The sequence below is a fragment of the Gekko japonicus genome, unplaced genomic scaffold (genome assembly GCF_001447785.1).
Source record: "Gekko japonicus isolate JY-2015 unplaced genomic scaffold, Gekko_japonicus_V1.1 scaffold2176, whole genome shotgun sequence".
Classification (NCBI taxonomy): Eukaryota; Metazoa; Chordata; class Lepidosauria; order Squamata; family Gekkonidae; genus Gekko; species Gekko japonicus.
In genome coordinates, this window is record NW_015163669.1 from 228569 (window position 1) to 246473 (window position 17905).

At 44.0% G+C, this 17905-nt stretch overlaps 2 protein-coding genes across 2 annotated transcripts in view; one reads left to right on the forward strand and one right to left on the reverse strand.

Annotated features, from left to right (window-relative positions):
• NPC2 (Niemann-Pick disease, type C2) overlaps nucleotides 1-8093 on the forward strand; it is a 13058-nt gene extending 4965 nt beyond the window's left edge. The window contains exons 2-4 of the mRNA XM_015407745.1: nucleotides 4822-4929; nucleotides 6399-6571; nucleotides 7423-8093. Coding sequence (XP_015263231.1) covers nucleotides 4822-4929; nucleotides 6399-6571; nucleotides 7423-7509 — 368 coding nt within the window. The 3' untranslated portion in view covers nucleotides 7510-8093. The remainder of the gene's footprint in view (nucleotides 1-4821; nucleotides 4930-6398; nucleotides 6572-7422) is intronic.
• Nucleotides 8094-8631: 538 nt separating this feature from the next.
• LTBP2 (latent transforming growth factor beta binding protein 2) overlaps nucleotides 8632-17905 on the reverse strand; it is a 67835-nt gene continuing 58561 nt past the window's right edge. The window contains 6 exon segments of the mRNA XM_015407741.1: nucleotides 8632-9757; nucleotides 11051-11200; nucleotides 13005-13280; nucleotides 16362-16529; nucleotides 16930-17070; nucleotides 17265-17393. Coding sequence (XP_015263227.1) covers nucleotides 9588-9757; nucleotides 11051-11200; nucleotides 13005-13280; nucleotides 16362-16529; nucleotides 16930-17070; nucleotides 17265-17393 — 1034 coding nt within the window. The 3' untranslated portion in view covers nucleotides 8632-9587.

The window sequence follows — 17905 nt, forward strand, 5'->3', positions numbered from 1 at the left end:
TTTATTACGCAAGCAGAACTCTTCAGAAAAGCACAGTTTGGGGATAGAATTGTTCAATCCTGCAATATTTTGAAATGAATAAATTTTTTATTATTTATTAAAATATATAATTTATGGATAATTGTTTTAATATAAGAGAGAATTTGTTTCACTGCAATAAGGAAGCAGTTAATTATCTTATTAATAGAGGTTATATATTACAGGCTGTCTATGAAGAGCAAATAATATCTCAGCCAAAAAAAAATATATTGATGGGCCCCTAGGCTTCAGCCTAGTCAGCCTTATGAATAATACAGCCCTGAATGTTGGGTTACCTATTTTTTTTTGTTACCTCTTTGTTGCTCTATTTAAAAAAAACAGATGAAAATGTCCTCTTTTTGGGTTGAAAGGTTAGGAATATTCCTAGTTAGTAGCAATTATCACAGCATAAATAGTAAGGGTATTTAAAATGAGATTTGTTGTAGTGATCACTTGTTTGAAGTAGTCAGTTGTGAAATATGTCCTCTTTTTTTGCTTTTCAAAATTAGGTGCCCCAGCCTAATGGGAACAGATTCCCTTGTCCTCTGCAAGTTTGTGTCCATCAGTCAGTGTAGTAGATGAGCAGAGATTATTATTTTTTTAAGTATGTGGCAGAACTATGTTGTTACTTCCTTTATGCAGAATGGCAACTTAATTGGCTGAATGTAATTTATTGCACTCAGCTGCAACGGCAACACTAAATCTCATATTGAAATAAATATTGTTTGTCTTTAAGGTGATGCTGGACATTTTTAAAGTACCTCTGTATGCCAGAACAACAAGGGAGGAGTCAGAATGAGGCTACCTATAGAGTTTGGGCTCACTTGAATGGATGCAAATTGACATGCTGGAATGCAGAGAGTATTTATTGGCAACCATTGTACTAGTCCTGTTAGCTGTGAGATGTTTTCTGGAAATGCTATTTCTTTGGTACTATGCATATATATGCATAAGCCGTGGGTCTTAGAAATGCTCCCCGTTATTTAAAGCACATTGAGTCATAACAGACTGTGTCATTTGTCCTCATCCAGGGGCTTGTGTATGCAGGGTGTTACAATTTCGCAAGCAGCCTTTGTGCTAACTATCCACTTCCTTATTCTTTCAGTGCAAGAGCAGTTTTGAAACGAAGGCTGCAGTTTGTTTGAAGTGCACTTACAAGGGAATGAATCCCACTGAACTATGGCTTACTTCTAAGTAAACAGGCATAGGCATGTTTGGAATTAAGCTCTCCTGTTTTGCTCTGCTCATGGATAAATAGGATTATTAATTAGTTAACAGTTTTAAACACAAATGGAGCAATTTCATGAGGCCACAACTTCCTTCCAAAGCTTGTGTATGTACCTGGTAAAAGGTTTCTGAGACACAGTTGAATGCTCAACGCATCACTAGTCATGTGAGAGTAGAAACCACTTTATGCAGCTTAGAGAGCTGATTCACACTTCGCAAAGCAATTGCATTTGTAGGGTTGCCAGCCTCCAGGTGGGGCCTGGGGATCTCCCACTTTTATAACTGATCTCCAGCTGACAGAGATCAGCTACCCTGGAGAAAAGGGCTGCTTTGAAGGGTGGACTGTATGGTATTATGCTGAGGCCCTTCCCCTCCCCAAACCCTGCCCTCTCCTGGATCCACCTCCAAAGTCTCCAGGTATTTTCCAACCCAGACCTGGCAACCCTATGTATCTGCAGTTTCTACATTTTCATTTGTAGATCAATAGTCTTTTTTTTTTCGTGCTAAACATTGCACACTATAAGGGGAAGAGGAATTTGTTGACATGCATCCTGTTATTCTTCACTGTGTTATGAGTGTTAGTTTCTTGAGAAGGCCTTGTCTTCCCCTCCCCCCTTCTTTCGGTTCTGCTATAAAATGCCACATATAGTGGTGTGGGGGTGCTACATGAATCTAGCTCTGTATGAAAACCTGCCCTCAGAGCTCCATTTCACATGATGTGACCAAGAAAGAGAACCCAGAATTGGACTGTGCACATGGAAGCACACCGTTCTAATTGCTGGAATCACCAGGAACAGGTCTGGCCATTATGTTGTCGAAGGTCTGACCACTGATGCACTCTTTTTATTTTTTGTCATATGTGAATTACTGTTTGGCATTCACAGTGAAAAGAAGAGAACTGTACTTCTGAACAACTCAGTGCTGAGGTCAAAATCTGCTCTTCATCCTAGCATGACCCAGCCCTCACTGTAGGAGGGTTGTACCTCCGAGTGGTTCTTGAAATATGTAAGACATCATTCTGCCTATCCTCCTTCACTTGCCATAATGATGGGGTTTTGCTAATAACTAATAAACAGTCGAGGGCACATAGCAGATATTGCCAGGAGCCCCAAGGCAGTTGGAGCTGCACAGCACATGGCTGCCATTTGTTCCCAATGGTTTTTGATTGGTTTCTCCCCTTCACACTTGAAGGTGTTTAGCACTGCAAATAAGCATGCAGATGTGGCAGATGTGCTGGCTCTGTCAGGTTTTCCCAGGGGGAAAACCCCAAAAGTTTACCCCAAATGCATTTATCCAGCTCTTAAGCTGTTTAAAATAATAATATTCACATATGAACAATTAATAATTCAATTCATTTGTACCCCATCTTTCTCCCCAGTGGGGCTTACAGCATTCTCCTCGCAAACCAAAGTGGCTTACAGCATTCTCCTCGTCTTCTTTTTATCTTCACAACAACCCTGTGAGGTAGGTTAGGCTGAGAAAGTGTGACAGGCCCATGAGCTTCCATGGCACAAGTGAGGATTCATACCCTGGTCTCCCAGATACTAGTCTGACACTCTTCACCACTACACAGCAGTTTTGGGGGCTGGTTTTGTGACATAGTTTTAGTGGAAACATTCAAATCCATAAATATAAGTATGCCTTACAAACTCTACCCCCCCCATCTCTCATGCAAAATGGTTTTGTTTGCACACTATACAGCTCACTTAAGTCTTAACAATGTGATCTGTATTTGGATTGCCTAATTTAAGGCCCTTTTCCCTATAGGAGATACTTATTCAGAAAGCTGACCAAAACAAGGAAACAGCCATTGAAAAAAAAAAGGAAGATCAGTAAACTGATAGAAGATACAAGAAGCATGATCTAGAAACTGCATAGGAATAATAATTTCCCTGGTGAGGGTAGGAACAAAATCGATCTCAATTCATACCAAATTTAAATGTGGAAATTTGTGAATGAGTTGCATTCCCATGTCTCTCATAAGCCCCAGCCTAACCAGTTTATGGTATTCAATCTTGATTCATTTTCCGTTTACTTGTAATTTGCTGAATTATGCTAAAACCCTTTAGGGGGCTAGGTGTTGAGAAATATAAATAGTATTGCAAGGTTTATCAGCGATAGCAAATCAGCTGCTATCTGTCTAATTCTTTAGCATTTCTAAGAAAAAGGAATATAACAATAGCCTTTGTCATTTCCATCATACTGAAGTACGATTCTGGCTGGTTTCATGGAACAAAAGAGGGCTTTTATTCAAATTCACTTGGTTGTGAAACTCTATGTCCACTCCTAAGTGTATCACTACAGAAATCTACAGATTTCAAGGAAGCATATTTCCAAGTTTTTCCATCCTCCCAACACTGAGCTATTCCAGGCTGATTCTGCGTCATTCAATTGCTTGCTTTTCAACTAAAAAATAATAATGGAGCAATCACTCGGTCCATGGCAGGCATGTCACATTTTCCCATAGGAACTGTCTGGGGTTTTTCAAGTAGGTATTGATATCTAGAAGTAAACTTTGGCAGGAATGTAATCAAACAGCTCCAAACAGCTGTGCATCCACTAAGGAGTTATAACATGGAAGTGATATTGTAAGTTGGATTAAAAAATAAGATCCCTGCCAATTCATTAGTCACTGTCATTGATACTAAGTAATTCCTGGTGCTACCTGAACACCACTCATTTCACAATTTCTATGATGAAGTTGTAAAGGTTGAAATGCTGTAGTCCAGAGGATGTTCTGGCTAGTTCTATGGAAGATTTGTGCCTCCCCAATGTTGAATGTGTAACTTATTTTGCATTCATGTTTATGCAGTGAATTATTGCTGAAATTACTTCCAGTCCTTAATCAAGTCAGTTATTCCTACCTGGGATTTTTGAGTAAGTCTCAGTGGTTAAAACTCTTTCTCTAAGTTGTACAGGTTGCATTTTCCAGAGTTTTGTTTGGTTGTCTCCTGGTTTCCTTGTCTAAGGCTGGTCACACACACTAAATAATCCACTTTCAATCCAGTTTCAGTGTACTTTCCAACTGGATTTTAGGCTGATTTCCCACAAGCACTGCTCTGCACTCGCACTTCCCTTTTGCCCCGATGGTATGTGTCAATTTCACACAAGCTTCTGCTCGGCCGCATTTTGCCCTGTAGCTTTGCACGATTTCCCCCGTGTCTACTCAGTCCTGTTTTTTGAGGATTGAGTAGATGCGGGGAAAATCACGCGAAGCTCTGGGGCAAAATGTGGCGGTGCAGCAGCTTGTGTGAAATTGACACGTACCATTGGGGCAAAAGGGAAGAGTGAGCATGGAGCAGTGCTTGTGGGCGGTAAGAAAGGAACTGGCGGGATGTCCGCACCCACTCCTCTGGGCATGCGCGGTGGGGTTCCTGCGCATGCCCGAGGGACTGGGCGCGAAAATCCATTAAAAGAGCTTGCTAACAGCACTGATCGATCCAGTGCATGCGCACTAGATTCCATTGGTGTGAAGCACAGAAACCACGTCGAAGATCAGTAAGTGTTATTGCAGCCTAGAACTGTCATGTATGGTGAAGGTCTTACCATGATTATTTCTTTGTGTTCTCTTCACAGGTTCCAAAGATGGAAATATCAACGAGGTCAATGTGAGTCCTTGCCCCTCAGAACCTTGTGTCCTTCAGAAAGGGCAGTCCTACACAGTCAATGTCACATTTTCTAGTAGTAAGTATATTCTGTTGGCTTCCAGCTCTCTTAAAGCTAAAATGTGCACAGGACTGAAGTGTCTTTCCTGTTTGTGTTCAGCATTTGATTCAGGGAGGCGCTGACTGATCTGTGTTTCTTGCTTGGAAACATTCAGTGTAGGAACACTATGGAAGCAATATGTGCCAGTGCAATCATAAACAGAGGTTTCACCCTTCTAAGCCCAACTTAGGCCCCGGTCACACGAGCAGGAAACCGCGGGGGGGAAGCGTGGCAGTGTGCCCCGGGGCAAACAAAGGCGCCGTTACCCGACCAGACCTCCCCTGGAGGTACCGTGGAGGTACCGTGGAGATCCCGTGGGAAGGGAGAGGTGTCGATCGCGGCACAATCCCGCGCGCAAAAACGAAGAAGGTCTTACCGTGATTATTTCTTTGTGTTCTCTTCACAGGTTCCAAAGATGGAAATATCAACGAGGTCAATGTGAGTCCTTGCCCCTCAGAACCTTGTGTCCTTCAGAAAGGGCAGTCCTACACAGTCAATGTCACATTTTCTAGTAGTAAGTATATTCTGTTGGCTTCCAGCTCTCTTAAAGCTAAAATGTGCACAGGACTGAAGTGTCTTTCCTGTTTGTGTTCAGCATTTGATTCAGGGAGGCGCTGACTGATCTGTGTTTCTTGCTTGGGAACATTCCATGTAGGAACACTATGGAAGCAATATGTACCAGTGCAATCATAAACAGAGGTTTCACCCTTCTAAGCCCAACTTAGTAAGGTATAACTCTGCTTAGGATGGCACTGTGCGTGTTGTGACTACACGCATGTCTCTTTTGTCATGATGCCATGTCTTTTGTATAACTCTGCTTAGGATGGCACTGTGCATGTTGTGACTACACGCATGTCTCTTTTGTGTTTGTATTCCTGCCAGCGAGTCATGATGGCACTGTGCACTTTCACTTTCATTGGGTCCACAAAACCACAAGAGATTGTTCTAGCTAATGATCTGCAGTTTTCAAGGGTTTTCCTACACTTATTTTTAATGTAAATCATATTTTGCACTTTCTATGTAAACATTTGCAATGTGGCTTATAACATCTAATTAAAACAATACTGCAGAAAAGATATGAAAACATACACGCAGAGTAGCAGATGAGAAACTAACCGTGAAAACAGTAGATAAAAATGGGTCAAAACAGTGGAAGATAAAAAAACAAAAAGACCACGATAAAACTAGAAGAATGAAGTGTTTCTGTGTAAGGAACTTAGAAGAGAGAGGCGGAGATTCTTAAAAAAGAGTTGGGGGGGGGGTTATGCACATTTTACAGCAGTCAAGAGAATAAAGCACAAGAGTTGGCAAAGGGGATTAGTGCACTACAGTAATGACTTGGTGCACTGGAAATGGTTCTTTGGCATGCCACCATAGGAAAGGCCATTACTGTTCCTCAGTAATATAATAAGAGCTGTCCTTATTTTGGTTGCTTTCCTTTTTCACAGAGATTAACAGCCAGGGCAGCAAAGCAAAGGTGTATGGAGAACTGCTACATGTGCCCATTCCCTTCCCACTAGACCAGCCTGATGGATGCAAGTGTGGGATCCAGTGTCCTATCGAGACGGGCCATTCTTATAACTATCTGAACAAGCTTCCAGTGAAGACTGAATATCCATCTGTAAGTATCTGAATGGGCAAATCCCAGGACATAGCTTCCTGTCGGAATCCTTTGTCTAACCTATAGAATGAGATGTTCATGGAAGGCGGTGGAGCCACTCAAATCAGCAATTGGTTAGCTCTTGCCTGGGAGGCCTTTGAAGCTTGTCATAATAGAGAGAGGGCAGATAAGCTTGCGTGTGAAGTGTCATACACACAGGAGTCTCCCAAGATGAGTTGTCACAAACAACAAATGAAGTGACAGAACCTGAACGTGAATTGTCATACTTCAGACCACAGCTGAGGATTCATAGGACCAGAGGTTCCCCATGGGAAAAAACAACACTTATACATATAAAAATGGTTGACGCTTTAGGCCCAAGGCTAAACTTGAACCCCTTCTGCTTGACATGTGTTTTCCCTATGAGTAGCAAATTATCTTGTATAGAAGATTGTGCAGTCTGAAAGTACTGCAGTCCACAGATGGCTTCATTACACAATCTTGTCTTTGTGAGACAGGGGCCCTAGAATTCAGGATTCCTCTTGAGAAATGTATTATTAACTCAGTTCTGGAGAGTGTCAGTGGAGAACCTAACAACATTGTAGCCATAAATTGTCAGGGTTATTATCCCTTTGTGTAGAGTTACATACTGGTGATTCTGCACAGAGGGTCATATTGAAAAGAAAGGGGAAAATAAATAGTGTGTTCTTTTAGCATTAATATGTCTTCTTGAGACCCTTGCTTTTCAGCATAGATGGGAACAGTTTTGAATCTGTGTGACAATTCTTCCTCTCTCTCTCGCCATGCACACACAAAATCGCTCTAATGTCAGTAAACCTGAGGATAAACTTATTTTACTAATTTTTTCCCAGCTGAAATTAGTTGTCAGATGGGAACTGCTTGATGACCAGGACCAGATGTTGTTCTGCTGGAGGATTCCTGTCCAGATCACCGGTTAAGGAACCCTGCAGTTTATTGGGGAAGGGAAGAGGCACTTGGATACAGACAGAAGAGTCAAGTGCTTTGCATTTCTTGTTTTGATTTACACAACTACTGTCTTCCCAATGTCCAGATGAAGCAGGGGGCCAGTGGCCAGGCCAAAATGAATCTACTCAAGACGGTTGGGATAGTTGGAGGAAGTCTTACTGTAGTTCAGGGCAAAGGTTCATGTAACTACTGACAAAAGTGACTGAAAGGGAACACACATCCAGAAAAGACTTTTTCTATAAGGAAACTGGGCCAGAAAACATCATGACTATTGCTGTTGATCGACCCTACTGTGCCTCTCATAATGAGATACTGCAGGCCTCTCGCTCCCCCAGCTCTGCCATGTCCTGGACTTTCCTTGGATCTGCTTTTCTCACCTGGAGCCAAAAGGAAACTGAATAGAAATAACCTTCTGCAGCAAGTTGCTTCAAAGAAGGGAAGAGTTTCCTGAAAATAGATGCCAGACCAAAATGGCATTTTATTTCTATGCAGAGATAACTTGCATTAACCAATGCTTTGCACTATCTTGTGCTGGGAAAACTGCTGTCTCAATCCCAGCCCCTTTTTATAACTTTTCTTTTAATAAACTGTTATAAATGAAGTTCTGTCTGTTTTATTAGTGGATGGTGAAATGTTTACTGCCTGGAAGGTGCTGTGTCTCATCATTGTGCATTTGGAGATAAAAGGATATTTGTCTCCGTGTAACCTTCTTTAACTGCTTACGGAGCCTGTTTTCCACTCAATGACATCAAGTGGTGGAACTTACACTCATGATGTATGACTTAGCTGTACGCCTGTGACTCATCACGTGCTTCTGAAAATGTAAAGGATGGTGAGGGAGGGTGGTACAGACACTGCTTGGTCTGAAAACCATGTGGTCTAGAGGGATAATGCTCCCATTCAATGCTGCCAAAGCTGCAAGAGCTGCCAACTGCAAAATACCATTTCCAAATCCTGGGCTGGTTCATAGGTGCTTCCTTCCATCCCAGTATTTTGTTAACACAAGGCAGGAATGTTTATGATTAGCCCCAACATGTAAGCCATAAGTCACTATATAAAACCATTTATTTCATGTTACCTTGTATCCCCCCCAGTAGAAAATACCACATAGAACACTTTCTGAAGCTAAAGAGTGGTAATCCTTCCCACTTCCCAAACTTTTATAATCCAGCAGTCATAGAAAGTGCAGCAGGTAAATGCCCTGGGATGAATATAGAGGGCTTAAGTCAAAAAGGCCTTTGGAGTCCAAGCTGCTGCCTGACTATAAATAGAATCCATATGCTCTGAAGTTGGCCAGCTTGTTCCAGGCTCAGGTACGGAAGGCGGTGTTTCTTGCATTGCTATCTTGAGGAGGCAGGATTACAGGGATCCTGTGACATCTGTGGAATGGGGGTGTTCTTCAGTTGCTGCCGCAAAAATACACAATCCAAAAGGTTGAAAGAGACCTCCATTTATGTTACTTGACCATCTGTGACTGACTGACCGACCAACTTCCACACTGCTTCTGAGGGAGGCGAGGTAAGGTATATGGAATGTAGTGGTTCTGTGTAAGGTAAAGGGGTCTTCCACAATATGGGTTGGGGGTAGGGGGAGAATATTGCAGGTGGGGAATAAGGCCTGACTGATGAGACAAAATCCTACAAAGAACTGAGGGACAAATGAGATGAAATAAGAGTGCCCTATTAGCCCATACAGTGGAAGTGAGCGGAGGGCAAGGATGTCTGGTTTGTTTTAAAAATAGGGATTGGCAAAGACCACAACCTGTCAAATGGCAACTGGTGAGCGGATTGGACCCTGAGTGCATGGTGGCTGAAGCAGTACGCTTGTGTTGAGTAGGCCAGAAAGGCTGATGCTTGAACCTTTTAGAGCTCCTCATTGGCCTTCGTGAGTTCAGCCCAGTGAGAGATGTTGCATTTTTGTGCTTCGGGAAACAATGGACGGGCTTTAAAGCTGATGCTGCAGGAGTTCTTGCCCAGATTGATGGGCCTCCAGCTCCCCTAGTGGCGCCTGACTGAAGGGGTTGCCTCTGTTCAGTCACTGCCTTCTGAAATCACGCTGCCTCTGGACTCGTCTGAGCTGTCTCTGGCACACAGCGATGGGGCTCGGCTAAAGCTATGTATCCAGGCAAGCAGTTGCAACGGTAAGAGCCCTCTGTGTTTTCGCAGATGCTGCCCTCGCACAGGGGCATGGTGGCACTTGCCTCTTCACACTCATTAACATCTGATGGGAGAAGAAAGAGAACATGCTTCAGACTCACTAGTATGAGTTCTCTGCCCTTGCCCCCACATGCTCTGTGTTTCACTTGTGTCGGTAATGTGTTGCAAGGCAAGGCACTGATGTGTCTTTCAGCAAGGCTGCCATGTGGAAAGGCAGGGCTGGGAGCCACGGCCAGCTCTGGCTCTATCCATTTCTGTGCTCTGCACGCTGTGACAGAAAGACATGCAGCTGCCTTGCACATTGCAGGGTAAAAACTTTTTTATTTAATTTATTTATTTATTTAGGTATTTTTACCCCGCCCTCCCCAGCATGCTATCTTTTTTGCTTGTATCTATTTCTACTGTAAAATGTATGAAGGGCAAACAGTTTGAAAAGCACTGGACTTCTTAACCATTGTGTGCCATTTCATTTTTGCCCTCAGCTCTGCCTGCAGTGCCATTTTAAGGGGTTTCTCTCTCCATCTTCCAGCCTTCGATTTTGTCTCTCCAGCTTTAGTCTGCCCCTCTGCTCAGGGAAGGTGGCCTTTTATTCTCAACTGCAGGCCTAGCTGCTTCTTGCTCTGCACACAGTGAAGGCACTGGAATCCTCTCAGTCAGTAGCAAAGCTATTTGTTTACCATGTAGTTTATAAAGCTGGGTTTCTACATTTTTTAAAAAAAGGGATGAACTATATTGAACTCTTCTGAAGGAAGAGATATTTCCAAAATGAAGTAATGCTATTCTGCCCTGTAGTTACTGGACTTTGCATGGAGTTCTTTACCTAAAAGGGTCTTCTGCAAAAGCACCAGTCTGAAAAGAGCTTTCCTTGCTGTTTTGCTATGTAATTCACAGTGTATGTGAAACTACTTCAACATACATCTCCAGTTATCAAGGTTGACAATTTTTTCCCTCTGGCATGGGCCATTCCATTAATTGGTAGTTCACAGGAAAAGATTTAACACATGACATTTTCCCCATTACTGCATCTCCGAGAATTCTGCCTATTTGCTAGCTGCTAACATCACAAGAGCCCTGCCAGGAAAAAAAGTTGGCAACCTCGTAACAAATTCTATTTGGATGAGTTCTTTTAGCAGCAGGTAAAGACGGGAAAAGGTCTAGAGTTCTGTATTTGCACTCCCTGAAATTAAAGGATATGACATTGCAGAGCACAGTCAAAAGCACTGAGATCAAGCCAATAATTATAAAAAAGATCTCTTGGAACCCGCTGAAATATCCTCAGCGATAGGCCATGAACGATATCCTCCGCGATAGGCTCAATTTCCGGGAGGCCTGGCCTCTTCCCCTTGGAGCCACTTACCCACACAGGCCATGCGTATCAAGTCTAACCGGAAGCCATCAAAACAGTCGCAGGTGTATCCCTCCTGCACACGCACACAGCGTCCATTATCACAACCATTCAGAATCCCACATTCTTCAGCTCGCAACCCCTCAAAGCTGCTGTACTGCCCTGGAGAGAAAAGGAGGGATGGGGTAATAGTTTGACTGTCAGACTAGACCCAGATTTGAGTCTCTACATGGCCATGAATCTGGCTGTGTGACCTTGGGCCTCTATCTCTCAGCCTTGCCTGTGTCTAAGTGTTGTTGTAATGATAACAAGGAGGAGGAAGAATCCTAGTTTAAGCTTCTTGGCCCTAATCTAGATAGCCCAGGCTAGCCCAGTCTTGTCAGATCTCAGAAGCTAAGCAAGGTCAGCCCTGGCTAGCATTTGGATGAGGGACCTCCGAGGAATACCAGGGTCGTGATGTGGAGTCAGGCCATGGCAAACCACCTCTGAACGTCTCTTGCTTTGAAAACTCTTATGGGGTTGCCATAAATCGGCTGGCACTTTCCACCTTCAAGCTTCTTGGAGTAAGAGCAGGGTAGAAATGCACTAGATAAATACAGCTCATAAGGAATGGTATACAGGGAGATTATTTCTGATGCATTTCCCCTTCCAGAATAATGTCCTTTATTCTCAGTAGACAATTTTCCCAAAGCAAATTTAGCAAATTTAACCATTCTGTATTTTTCTCCTGCCTTCTTCATTACATCTTCCCTAAATAAGTAAAGCATTATTTCTTGATATTAAAGGTAGATACACACAGAGGACAGAAAAAGAAAAAGAAGAGGCACCCAGCATTTGATCCACTGGGAAGACAGACTAATTGTACTCTCAAGCTGCAAGAGAAAGTCTCTTGAAATTAAAAGTGAGATGACATAGAGACCAAAATGGTACAAGAAAGTAAATGATATGAAAAGTCTTAAAAACATGACTTTTGTAAAGTCCCTGAAATTACACGGGGTATGGATTGTCTCAGAACACAACACCCCTTCATTTTTAAATAAAAACTTGATTAAGAATGTGTTGAGCTGCATTATTTTATCTTAAATGTGTACCAAAAGGTACTCTTTGTGTCATCAACATCTTTTAAGTAACATGGCACCGAAGGACTGATAAGGGGTGGAATACAGAAAAGTAAGAATGACTTAAGCAGTAAACAAATCCGGCTGACCTAAATTAGGTAAGAATCAGACCACTGGGAAATTGACCAATCACAGCTTTAGGAAAAACAAGTACAAGGCCTTAGATTTGGAAGAGAGAAGGCTAAGAGGGCCCAGAGTGAAGCTCTGTCAGAGCCAGGAGGAGATAAGCCTACATCAACCCAGCGGTCAATAGATTCCATCTTAGTCTGGCCAACCAGGGCTATAGAGAGTATCTGGTAATAACTCTGTAAGAATCATACAGTGTGCTGAGAACAATGAAGCATATATTGAATCATCTGGTCTTGTTCTCTTCAAGCATAATCTGCCAGACTTCGCCAACAAAATGGAACTGAGCATCTTGTTGCAAGATACAGAGCGCAGCCCCATAAGCAACGTGATTTCGTAGGAGCCAATAGCTGCTCCAGAGGGACAAGGAAGTAAAAACAGCGTAGAAGGGAAGGCAGCCACCACTTCTAGGGAAAAGCTGCTTCAGAGGGGCACTTCAAGGAAGTAAAAACAGTGTGGAAGGGAAGGCAGCCACCACTTCTAGGGAAAAGGGCACTTTTGTGTGTGCTTGGGATGTAAAAATCCCCATTTCTACATCTGATTTAGTCCCTGCATGGCCATTCACAGGGCCTTTGTAATATGTAAATTGGTCCTCAGAGATGGAGGTGAGGAAAATGCCTATAGCCTGGAATCTAGATTAATGATCTGAGGAAGTAGTCATTAGCACAACCCTGGTCACAAGCTGAAATAGACGCACTTTCTTTCTCTCTCCCTTAACTTACCAATATGGCCGGGCATATAGCGAGGCTGTGTTTGTACAGGGCGAAGCTGTGGTGCTTGTATGGATGGGCTCTCTTCAACTTCACTGCTCAATTCTCTGTTGGCGTGGCTGACATCAGAGGTGCCATACTCAAGACCCAAGTGGTTGTAATAGGGCTCTAAATCTGGGCTATAGAGTCCATATTGGTGGTCTTCCTGACCTGGTCCATATTCATAGCCAGGCCTCTCTTGGAGTGCAGCCTCACCTCTGGCAACGTTGCATAGCTGAGCAAAGTCCTCTAGAAGCACAGGCAGAGGAGAGAAACTGATAAGACAGTGTGTCATGAAAAAATGCAACTCAGAGCACACACGATGCACAGAAGACCAGGGATTCAAGGGGATTGTTTCCAAGGACTAATTATTCACTTTTTAATTATTGGAGGGCCCTGGGGTATCTTGATAGTTGAAGATATGTAGTCGCACTAGTCTGTCTGTAGCAGCAGACAAGAGTCCAGTAGCACCTTAAAGACTAACAAAATTTGTGGTAGGGTATGAGCTTTCATGAGCCACTGCTCACTTCTCACAGCCTGTATCTGAAGAAGTGAGCAGTGACTCACAAAAGCTCGTACCCTACCACAAATTTTGTTAGTCTTTAAGGTGCTACTGGACTCTTTTCTCCTGAGATATCTTGTGAGAGAGAAAAAACAAAACACAGAGGTCTATCTATGGCTATGGGACAGAGAGACTTATGCAGAATATTGCTAGGCTCACTTTTCTCCTAACACAGTTGGGGGTCCAATGGTATAAAGATGGTAGAAGATTAGACCTCTGAGGCCAAGCAGAGTGGGTCCCCAGTGCACCTCTGATGAAGACTGGCTCAGTGAATATTAAGGTATTATAAGTATTGATGGATTGAATTGGAATACACATGTGATATAGGGTAACCAACATCAACATGGGGCCTAGAATTGTACCAGAATTACAACTGATCTCCAGACTACAGAGATCAGCTTCTAGGGTCACCAAGTTGAACTTACCTAATAGTGGGGGGAGTCCCGTCCCTGCCCGGGAGTCTTCTCTCTCTCGCGCAAAGTGTGTGCACCGTGATGACGCCACCCGGAAGTGACGTCATCAGAGCCACTGCTCACTTCTCACAGCCTGTATCTGAAGAAGTGAGCAGTGACTCACAAAAGCTCATACCCTACCACAATTTTTTGTTAGTCTTTAAGGTGCTACTGGACTCTTTTCTCCTGAGATATCTTGTGAGAGAGAAAAAACAAAACACAGAGGTCTATCTATGGCTATGGGACAGAGAGACTTATGCAGAATATTGCTAGGCTCACTTTTCTCCTAACACAGTTGGGGGTCCAATGGTATAAAGATGGTAGAAGATTAGACCTCTGAGGCCAAGCAGAGTGGGTCCCCAATGCACCTCTGATGAAGACTGGCTCCGTGAATATAAGTATAGATGGATTGAATTGGAATACACATTTGATATAGGGTAACCAGCACCAACATGGGGCCTAGAATTGTCCCAGAATTACAACTGATCTCCAGACTACAGAGATCAGCTCCTAGGGTTGCCAAGTTGAACTTACCCAATAGCGGGGGGAGTCCTGTCCCTGGCCGGGAGTCTTCTCTCTCTCACGAAAAGTGAGTGCACCGTGATGACGCCACCCGGAAGTGACGTCATCATGTTGGGCACGGGGCCACAATCATTCGAGGGGAAACCATAGAGTTTCCCCTTGAATGACAGAGCATCCCCCGGTAACGTGCCCGATGTGATGACGTCGCATCTGGGTGACGTCTTCACGCTGCGCACGTCACAGACTTTGGGGGTGGGGATTCCCCTGGCGGCCCAATCCAGGCTGGTGGGGAATGGGCCTCTTGAGCAGGGGTTTCCCCACCCCCCAGGGGGACCTGGCAACCCTATCAGCTTTCCTGGAGGAAATGGCAGCTTCAGAAGGTGGACTCTATGGCATCACATCCCTGCTGAGCATCCTCCCCACACTCCATTCTCCCTGAGCGCTGCTCCCAAATCTCTGGGTATTTTCCAAGACAGAGCTGACAACCCTAATTCGACAAGCCTCATCCTGTTGTGGGTTGGTCCCAGCTCCCTTCAAATTTAGGGTGATTTTCAATGGGGTTCACTTCTCCCCAAAACTAGACACTCCTCCATCCAACAACCCCCCCCTTCAAGATAAAGGAAACTATACATTCTCTGCCTTCAAGGAAGAGGAAACTGTAATCCTCATGATCCTCAGCAAGAAGTTACAGGCAAAGAGAGCACAGGATATTTCGCTTCCTTTGCTTTCTGATTACATTTGGGAGGCAAAGGGAACTAAACATCCCATGATCTCCATCAGGAAATAATGCTCCTGAGCTTGCACAAAAAATCATTTCTTACTAAACAGAGACCTGGAAAGGCCTCTCCTGAGTCCTGACCCTAGTGATTTCTCCCCACTGCTAGTAGGGCTCCCCTCCCAAAGGTAACTTTTTATGCTTGAAAGATGAGGAGGGATACTAGTATGGGGATGTGCTCATATTCTTCCCCCTCCCCTTTGTCCTCTTCTTATGAATTCTTGAAAAGACTCAAGGTGCTGGGAAAGAGGGCTTGCAAGGAAAACTCCCACACAGAGAAAAAAATCCTAGTGAAAATCAAAGCAAGTCAAGAGAAGTTCACCCATCATAGGTTATAATAGTAGAGGTGTCCAGTCTGAGCCAATATTAATTGTAATGCTGTATTATGGATATGGAAAGGAACCCATTGTCAGTTCTTGGAAATGCTGTTCAGTGGATAGGGGTGCCAACCTCCAGGTGGCACTTGGAGAGCGACCACGATTACAACCAGTGTTCCCTCTAAGCTGAGTTAGTGTGAGGTAGCTCACAGTTTTTTAGCTTCTAGCTCACACATTTTTGTCTTTGTTCAGGAAGGATGGCTCCAGAGCAAAATAACTGATGCAGTAGCCAAATCGCTTGCTCACAACTGTAATGCCAGTCACTCACAAAATAGAATTTTAGCTCGCAAGTCTCCACAGCTTAGAGGGAGCATTGGTCACAACTGATCTCCAGGTAACAAAGAGCAGTTCACCAGGAGAAAATGGCCACTTTGGAAGGAGAACTCCATGGCCTTCTACCCCACTGAGGTCCCTCCACTCCCCAAACCCCGCACTCCCCAGGCTCCACCACCAAAGTATCCAGGTATTTCCCAACCTGGAGCTGGCAGCTCAATCAATGGAGCCATGAGGGGCCAGCCAGAGAGAACGGGAAGACTGACCCAGTGGAAATCACTACAAGAGTCAGCGCACTTGCCATGCCTAGCCTAATGGTTGCCACATGCCCTTGCTTCCCTTAATCCCATGCAGCTGGTGCATTCTCACCAGAGGACCTTGGGGGGCAGAGTGCACAGTCTTGGCTCCAGGCTTCCCCATAACGGCAGCAGCATTCTGTGTATGTGGTTCGCTGCCCCAGCAGCGGCTCGTTGCAAATGTAGTTGGAGACTTGTTGCCAGCAGATGTCCAAGTGAATATCATGTTCATCCACATCATCTATTAGCGAAAGACATTTGAAAAGAAAGCACAGTGAAGTGTGACGACCTGTACTGTAGCCTAAGCTCAAGTTCAGCACTGCACAATGTGCTGTACCTCATGGCTGGTCTATCATCTCTACTGCTTTGTTTTGGGTGTGGGGGGGTGCAGATCCTTGGTATCGTGACATGGAACTTGTTTAGGTATTGTGGCTAGGAAAATACTCTGCCTGAGATGAAAAAGATCTCCTGCTTGAGAAAATGATCAGTACAGGGCTGGATGAATCATTGGTCCAGTCTGGTATGGAACAGCTCCTTTCTGTCTCTACGAGTGGGCTAGACTGGACCCTTAAACAACATACAATTTCAGGGTTCTTCTGGCAGAGCTGTTCACTTCATACACTACACAGAACAGACCTCACCTGCACTGTTGGACACGTTGATACAGCGGTTGCGGGTGGCATCCAGCACCAGGGGAAGGCTACAGAAGCAGTGATAGGAGCCGGCTGTGTTGAGACATTTCCCATTTGCGCAGGTGTCTTCATTCTCACACTCATCTAGATCTGCAGCCACAGGAGTTCAGCACAAAGCTTACACTGGCAGACTGACCTTTGTCCTCCCCTCCCCCCCACTAGGCATGCATGGGATTGCAAGCGGTACTTCACCCTCCCTCCAATTGTTTTTTTCTAATAAAAGTACCACTCCCTGGAATGATGGCACAGCAAGGGCATCAGGAAACAAGAGACAGCCTTCTCACCAATACACTCAAGCTTGCTGGAGTCAAAGAAATAACCGGTGTGGCAAAAGCACGTATAGCCTGGCACAGTGTTCACACAGTGTCCATTCCGACAGACTTCAAGGCCGAACATTTCACACTCATCAGCATCTGCAGAGACAGTTCCAGGTTTTTGTTTGTTTTATTCCCTTGTTCCTAGTTTGCCTGGATCAAAATGTATGCCACTTCATGCTGGTTTTGGGTGGTTTTACCACTTCCATGTGTTTTTTAAAAATTAAGTTGCTGTTTTGTTGCTTAATTCTAACTTTATTTGACCAGTGCTGTTTTTCTTTTAATGACAGTAAAAGGCTTGCCAAGGTTTGAGTCCAATGGCACCTTTAAGACCAACAAAGTTTTATTCAAGGTATAAGCTTTTGTGTGCAAGCACACTTCTTTATACCTTGAATAAAACTTTGTTGGTCTTAAAGGTGCCACTGCACTCAAACCTTTTTCTGCTGCTTCAGACCAACACGGCTACCCGCCTGAATGTAAAATGCTTAGACAGTCATAGACTAGGTGCACATTTCTAAAGTAAATAAATACATACAATCAGATGCAAAACCCAAATATCCCACTCTGACAGGGATCCTGTTCTATTTATCCCTAGGATGTTAGTTGGCAGT